Source organism: Grammomys surdaster, unplaced genomic scaffold (genome assembly GCF_004785775.1).
Source record: "Grammomys surdaster isolate TR1022 unplaced genomic scaffold, NIH_TR_1.0 224, whole genome shotgun sequence".
Taxonomy (NCBI): domain Eukaryota; kingdom Metazoa; phylum Chordata; class Mammalia; order Rodentia; family Muridae; genus Grammomys; species Grammomys surdaster.
The window spans coordinates 1,220,285-1,228,346 of record NW_021604669.1 but is presented as its reverse complement, the minus strand read 5'-3'; the positions used below and the strand labels follow the sequence as shown (position 1 = coordinate 1,228,346).

Sequence of the window (8,062 nt, the reverse complement as noted above, 5' to 3'; positions counted from 1 at the left end):
CCTCTGTTGAGTCTACCGCCTCTGTATCCATTATGACTTCCATCCTTGATATTCCCTCAAGTGCTCCCTCAGTTCCAGCCTCCCCTCACAATGAAGTCCTCAGGCATCTTTAAGTGATCACTCCCAGACTCCCCCATCCCAGTTGAGACGGTGTGTATTCTGGGGAAGCCTGGAAGGAGAGGCACAAACCTGGCCCTTGTGGAAGAGGGAAGTTGCAAGCAAGCAGGTCACAGAGACTTGTCTGAGGCTGACAGTCACAGACTGGAAGGAGAAGGCTTCTATTGGGGCCACTATGCCTCTTTACCACCCTCCCTGCCTCCATTGCTTTGGGGCAGAAAAGTCTGCTGCGAGCCTCTGCAAAGAGTGAGCATGCGTGGTGGAGGCTTGCTTGGTCCTGCTAACTTCTTTTCTTCCCTCCAGGAGATTAGTGCCAGAGCCCACATGTTATAGGCCAGTTGAGGCTTTGTTGTGGGCAGCTGTGGTGGGCTAGGTCCCCCAGATCACACATAAACAGCCTTCAGAGGGGTTTTGCAGGCCCTTCCCCCAGGAGCCTGAGGCTGGGTGTTGACCAGGGTTGGAGTGTTCCTCTGCTGCCAAGGCTCATGCCTGCTAGAGAGAAACTCTCCCTCTTGCAGGTATGATCCCTGCCCAGCTTCTGGGTGACCCTTCAACTTGGCCTACTGCTACTCACTCCTAAGATGCTGTACGTTGGACCTTCTTACCAGTCTGAGCACTTTAAGGGCATCACAGACAGCTATAGCCCACCCTGTCAAAGCCAGCAGAGCAAGACTGGCTTCTTGCCCTAACTCCTGTTGTCTAACCACTGCTCACCTTCCCAGAGCCCCCAGAGTTCCACTAAGGGTTGGGGGGCTGTTACTGGTTTTTGCCTCCAACTGTACCCTTCCCATCCACCAACTGAGCAAGGCTGACACCTGTTCCAGGAAGCCCTTTGAAGTCACCTAGATTGCTTGGTTTGTCCCTACCCCACACATCACCACACTCCATGGAATTGTCTGCTTTGAGCTTGCTCCACTTCCACCCGAATGAACCCTTGGGATTCATGTCACCTTGTAGAGTCAAGACTCTGGGGACCTGCATAAATGGAGTGTGGCTGAGAGGCCTAGAGGTGTTACGTGGCTTAGTGGGAAATGCCCATATCACCCACAAGAGAGCTGTAAGTTACAGACAGCATGCTGGCAGATCCCGAGTGGCCATGTCAGCCAGCCCAGGATTTCTTAGAGATGTCAGAAAGCTCCCAGGGACAGAACAAACTTCTCAAGTCTCCCTCCCTTTAGGTCATGTTGATATACCATGCCCTGAACTCTGATGGGAGTGGCTACTTCTGTCCCTCACAGCTCTGAGCACGAGGCTGTGTGGCATGTTCTAGCATAGGTTTCCTTATTGGTCACCAGGGGCCACAGCTACTTCTCTCCTTAACCTATGAGTGGGGAATGGCTCATCTTGGCTTTTCCTTAGGCTCTGCCCAAACCCATCCTGATGTCTGCATGTGGCTTCTTAACTGTCTAGTGGCTCTGCTGTTGCTCTTCTGGAGATTGGCTGCCCTGCCTGGCTCCACACGGGACCAGGAAGCTAAAGGGTGGTTCCGGATGCTCCACCTGACTTCCTGTGCCAGGCTTGGGAGGGGCAGGCACTGAGGTGCTCTAGGGATTGGCTGGGCAGGAGTATGAGAACTCCACAGCCCAAAGGCGACAGAGCTTTTATAGGAGAGGCAAGCCATATACCCAGGGTCATGACCCTGAGGACCAATACGTGTTGGGCTGGACCAAAAGCCATGTAGGGAGCAGGGTGGGGGGCTAGTTGCAGCAACTGTGAGGTTCTTGGGGACTCTGAAGTCACAGGTGTATGTACAAGTCTGCCAGGGCTCAGAGTGTAACTGTAACAAAGACCCACATGCCTTCTAAGGCCAATCGAGCCATGGCTAGGGGAACACCTGCTTGCTTATTTTTATTACTAATCATGATTTTTGAGACAGTCACATTCTGGTCCAGGCTGAACCGGAACCTACTATGTAAACATAGGCTAACTTTGAACTTACAGCAATCCTCCTGTCTTAGCTACCCAAGGGCTGATTACATGTTTGAACTACTGTGCTGGACTCGGTAACATCTTCTTCAGATCTAGGAGCAACTGGGTTGCATTGGCTTGAACTGCCCTTTGGTTCCCCCTCATTCAATCTAGCGTAAAGACCCGACTTTCCCTGAGTCACCTGGCAGCTCTCTGAGGCATGGTTAGGACCTTAAGACCCATAACTCTGCTTTTCTTGGACCTTAAGACCGAGTACTGTTGTGAATAGGACCTGGCTGTATCTTGCTGACTTCCTCTCAAAGTCACCATCTGAGAAACCTTAGCTTGGGAATAGGACTTACAAGAATGCCACATGTTTCTGGGGGATCACACTTGCTCCACTTGGGAGTCCTGATGTTCCCAGGTCTCCCTGCCATACTGGTTCCTTGCTCATCTCTAGCCTAGACAACTACAACTTTCCTAGTCCCTGACACTCTGTTTGCCATTTCAGCCTTTCTAAGGGCTACTGGGATGTGCAGAGTTGGGGAGATGGGGGGGGGGCAACTGCTTAATTCTTTTGAGTGCCTGGGGCACATGGTCTCTGCTGGTTCTTCATCTCGGGCAAGCTGTTCTTTGTGCCTGGGTTACCTTGTAGAGTCTGCTCCCTATGCCTAAGTCCCCTGATGTAAGTGTTTAGGACTCACAGTCAATATCCCATACAACACTCCCTGAACCTCCTTAAGTCCCTGGGACCTTGGATACCCTCCCTGAGGAAAAAGTTATAATCTCATAATTCTTTGGTCCCTATGAGGATCCCTCCAAAGATCTCACTAACCCCTCCCCCTCCCCCTCCCAAGGGAACCCCAAGGAGGTTCTGCTACCCCATTTTGGTTGTGAGAGGCTCATTCTGATGCTCAGTGTCCCACAATAGGGGCAGAAGTATTAGGTTTGACCTCTGCACTGTCCAGTCCCCAGGTAGAAGCTCTATTGAAGCTGAGTGCACAATAGACCAGGCTTGCTGCCTGTCCTGTGATGGTCCTGTCCTCCACTGGGCAGAGGACTGCCTCAGCCTCCTATTGTCCCCTGCAGACTGCAGGTAGAGCTGGGAGTTCTTTCTGCAGGCCTTAGATCCGGCTGAAACCCCAGCACTGGGATCTTAAGGGATTTAGGCTGAGTTGGTCCCTCCTCATAGAGTTCACAGCTGGGGTGGAAACAGGGCCAGGAGACCCATCTAAGAGAGTAGTGTAGGGGAAGGCTGGACAGACACATTCAAAACCCTAAGGTAGTCCTTGTGTGGCCCAATACTCTGTGGAAAGCCAGGGCAATCTAGGTACACCGTGGCCTTGGTTTTGCCTAGACCTGTGGAAGGAGTCTTACTCAGGCATCTTTGGACCTACTTCATCTCCTCAGAGGGCATGGCTGGAGTACTCACCTTCCCTAGTTGGTGTTCTATGCAGCAGCTCCAAGGCCAACAGCGACGTGACGTGTTCACCTGCCTCCCTGTTTTTATTTGTGTGGTATCTGGCTGGACTGGAACTAGTGAGGGTGTGGCCTAGGTGACCTCAGCATTGTGTTAGGACAGCTGTGGAGGTTGCAAACGAATACTTCTGAAAGACCCCCTCTGGAGTTGGGCCTAGAGGCACACACCTGCAATCTCAGGATTTGGGAGGTGGAAGCAGGGGGATCACTGTGAGTTTGAGGTCTGAGCAACACAGTGAGCCTGGGCTACATGAAACCTATCTCAAAAACTAAAACCAACCAACCAACCAACCAAACCAAGAAATATAAAACAACCCCCTACCCTCCAAGCCCACTGTTACTGGGTCTGTTGCACACACTCTCTAAAGCTAGCACTTGAAAGCTGACACAGGATGATCACTGCAACTTTGAGGTCAACCTAACCTATAAAGCTAATAAAGAGTTTCAGGGCAGCCTGGGATATTGATTGAGGCTTTGTCTCAAAACAACAAACAAACAGGAAAGACCCCTCTGGCCTTCTGGGGTTACCATAGCCAACTCCATCTCACACTAGCTTGTGCAGAATTGCAGAAATCCCCTGAAGGCTCCCAGGAGGAAGCACAGCTCCCTTCATTCCGACTGTGCTGACAGAAAGACCTGCTCAGCAGACACACAGTCAGGCAGCCCCTGGGGAAGGGAAGCCCCTGGCAGCCGTTGCTGAGGGGCAGCACAGAGGCAGGCAATGGCAGGTAACCCCTGCGGGCTATGCTTTCCCTTCACCAGCCTCTCTCTCAGTCCAGCCTGAGGCTACCCAGCTGCTTCACGTCTGCCCCGCCAGCCATTCTGGCCACCAGCCAGTTCCCAGCCAGCCAGCCCCCTCGGGACCCTGCTCTCCAGCCTTCTCACAGGGCAGCTACACCAGGGAAACTCAGCCCGGAAGCCTCGGCTCGGAGGTCCAGTTGTGGGCTGAGCAGAAAGTTCAGCAATGGGCCTCAGTTTCCCCAGCTAAAGAGGTAGAGGAAGGACCTAGGCTAGAGCAGAGGCCTTGAGCCAGGGGTGGGCAGACATTGTCCCCTGTAGAGAAAGTAGATGCTGCTCCCAGCCTTGTCCCCTCCTGATACTAAGGGCCAGGGACCCAGAGCTCACCAAATGCTGCTTGGATCACCCATTTCCTAGCCTGGTCTGAGGGACCATCCCACTGCCTTCCTTGACAGGAGAGGAAACTGAGCCGCTGGCTTTGGACTCAACAGCAGATGCGCAGCAAGTGTGTGATCGATTTCATGAATGAAATCCAGAGTGGGCAAGGTGGGTGAGGGTCACTGGGAGAATAGAAAGCAACCCCACGAGGCAGGGAGGGTGCCACTTCTACCCCTTCCCCTCCAAACTCACTCTTTCCATCTCTGCGATTGTCTCTGTGGCAGAGGGCTGTGAACTGGACTCGCTTCCTGGCACTGTTTCTCTTCCCTTCTCTTCTTCCTGAATCACCCAACTGGGCAATAAAGATACCCTGATCCGTGCACGGGGGTGCCGGAGGCAGCAGTGCCTGGGGAACTCACCAGCTCTCGCTGCATCTTCTCTGTGATGAACCTGGGCTCTGAAGCACTAGGTCTGTGACCAACAGACAGTGCCTTCCCAGGGCCTGACGTCAGGCTAGCCAGCTGCTTTTGGACACAGGCAGAGGGGTGGGAGGGTTGGGGGCGGAGCGGTCGCCCTCTCCACCCCTGCTGGCCTGGCCGCTTGGAGAAGGGACTGGAGAGAGCCTGGGGTGGGGGAGGGGGCTGTCAGAGATACCACACCTTCCCTAGACAGAGGGGTGAGCCACAGCTGTTCAGACCGGGAAGAGTGGAGGGGGGCAGGGTTGGCTTCTGGCCCAAGGCTATGAGTTGTCTTGGAACAACTTGGCCAGTTTCTGAGAGAAGGAAGATCTGTTGGGTGGGTCCTGCCCCAGCAGCCAGGGGCCTAGGGCATCCAGGCAGGTGCAGCCACAGACAGCTGGCAGAGGATGGTCTCTGGGCAGAGCAAGGGCTGAATGTCTCTGAGGCCGAGGCTGTACAGGGCTATTTGCTCTGCCAGGAGTTCCCTCTAGTCCTCTGCTCCTCGTGTCCATCATCCACTTCAATCACACCACAGTGCTTCCCTCAGCACCCACTCAGCAGCCATTCTGACAGCGCTGATGCGGGAGGGATGTGCAGGAGGTCCCGGGGACCTCAGAACTCACACTGAGTGTGATAAAGAGTATAGGAAGAAGTGGGTGCCCAGTGGCAGATCCAGCCAGCCCAGACGAGAAGTGAGGGCAAGACTCTGAAGTGGACAGAGGGAGGTGTCACAGGAGAGGGCTGCCGGGATGGGTAGAGGGAGAGGGAAACCATTTGGGTCGGGGCAGCTGCACAGTCTGCAGGGCAGAAACATGGCGATCTTGATGAAGCTGGGAGGGAGTGATTACTCTCACACAGAGTCTCAGCAGCCCTTAGGGGCTCCAGGGCTTTGATCCTACGGGAACAGAAGGTTCTAGAAGAGGGTGTAATCCCCCAGCCTTAGTCCACACCACTCGTTGTCTCTGTCTCACGTGGGTAAATTGAGCTCCAGAAGAAGTCCATGGCTTGTTAGACCACCTCCCCTAGGTTAGCACTGACTTCTGGTCCTGGAGGGAAGGAAGGTTTCAGGCTTCTGTTAGGCTGCAGGGCTGAGGGGTAGGGATTCAAACTCACTTCTCTGGGCAAGCGAGAAAAGAGCTAGAGGTTGGAAGACCTCACATTTCACAAGCTGGCCAGAGGTGGGTCCAGAAAGCCATGATCCTTGCCCAGGAGGGATCAGTGCCCATCTGTTCCTTCTACATTCAGCCAGTGGCTGAGACTTTCAGTGCCTGGAATACACAGCTATAGCCTGGGTGCATAGTTCCCATCCCTGCCCTGTCTCCACGTTGGAACAACACAGGAAGGGGTGTGCTGGCTTTTCCTCCTCAGTGCCCTTCCACCTCCAGGAAGCACCTGGGTGGGTCCTGTCCTATCACTTGGCAGGGTATACAAACCTGAGGAGAAGGGTGGCGCTGAGGATCAGGGGCCAGAGCAGCCCTGAGGCAGAGGTCTACAGCCTTAGTGGGGCTCTTGGCTGCTGCTATGCTTGTTGGATTTTGTCTGAGGGGTGACAAGGTGCACGGGTCATAGGTGACAGGCCAGGTGCATGGGTGGGTGCGGGGTGGGGGGAGTGGCTGGAAAAAGGAGATGGCTGAGGTTTGATGGAACTCTAGGGCATTACTGGGTACTTGGGGCAACGTGACCTTTGCAAGAAGGGGAGAAGACACCTAGCTCTCTTTGCCTCCTGGGGGCTGAGCGGGCCTCAAAGGGCTGAGAAGGTTTCAAGGGGTCCCACCATGATCCTGAGCGAGGTGAGCTGTCCAGCCTTTGTGCACCGACACCAACAGGGGAAGCTGAGAGACTCTGCTCAACTGCTGGCTTGTGTCTTGCCATCTAGAAACATAATCTAGGGGTCCATCACTCAGCAAGAAGTTCAGGATGAAGCTGGGTGGTGGTGGCGCACCCCTTTAATCCCAACACTTGGGAGGCAGAGGCAAGCAGATCTCTGAATTCAAGACCAGCAGTTTCAAGACAGCCAGGGTGACACAGAGAAACCATGTCTCGCAAAACAGACAGGCAGGCAGGCAGACAGACAGACAGATAGACAGATGAAGAATGGGACACCCACAGTGGTATCTGTCAGGCACCGGCCCAGTGCTAGGCCTCATTCAACTTTCAAGTCTTCTAAGGAGCTGGTGGGTTCCACTCTCAGGGAGGACAAATCAGAGAGGTAAAGTCATCTGTCCAAGGGTAAATGGTTAGAAAGAGGGGAGCCAGACCTGGAGCTGTCCCTTCTGTCAAGCTGCCAGTCACACATGAAGCCAAAGCCTGGCCTGCTTTCTCCACGCAGGCTTCAGAAGCAGCTCCAGGCCTAGTACTGGGCAAACTGTGGACTTCTGTCTCTTCTAGCACATTGGCCCTGGAGGCCCTGTACTACCCTGAGTTGGCTGGGCTTTCAGCTCCCTTGGTAGAACTGGACCAGGGTCAAGAGTTGGCCAAACCCCCTGCAGAGCCTGGACTGGCTTTCTATTTCAGACCTGTCTGGCCTTTGATGGTCCCGTGGGATCATGATAGCTGAGTCTGCCTGGGACTGCACAGTGGGTCTCAGTAGGATACCCGGAGCCACTTTCTGAACCTCATTGCTGTGTGTGCAGAGCAGAGATGCTGTATGTTGTCCTGGAACTGTCCTTCAGGGGCACTATGGGCACTAGGGGCAGGGGTGTCAATGGGGGGGGGCACTGTTGGGAAAGATGCTCACTTTCAGGAAGGCCGATGACAAATCTCTGGGGTTGACTGATAGGCAAGACTCAAAGTAGAGTGACTGAGAGGGGGCACTAGATGATAAGCAGCCAGTCAAGGTGAGTTTGGTAGGGGTTTAGGTCCGAATCCATGTGCCCCTCCCCCCGCCCAAATCCGGGATCCTGAATCCAAATTGCACTTGAGTACAGAAATATTGAAATCAGCTTGTTAGCTTGCCTGACCTCTAATTTGCCAGAGCTGAGGGT

The 8,062-nt window shown here is 54.1% G+C and overlaps 1 protein-coding gene across 1 annotated transcript in view; it reads right to left on the bottom strand.

The window, feature by feature from the left end:
* Gpr20 (G protein-coupled receptor 20) overlaps positions 1-5,214 on the bottom strand; it is a 10,511-nt gene extending 5,297 nt beyond the window's left edge. The window contains exon 1 of the mRNA XM_028773211.1: positions 5,040-5,214. Coding sequence (XP_028629044.1) covers positions 5,040-5,054 — 15 coding nt within the window. The 5' untranslated portion in view covers positions 5,055-5,214. The remainder of the gene's footprint in view (positions 1-5,039) is intronic.
* Positions 5,215-8,062: the final 2,848 nt, after the last annotated feature.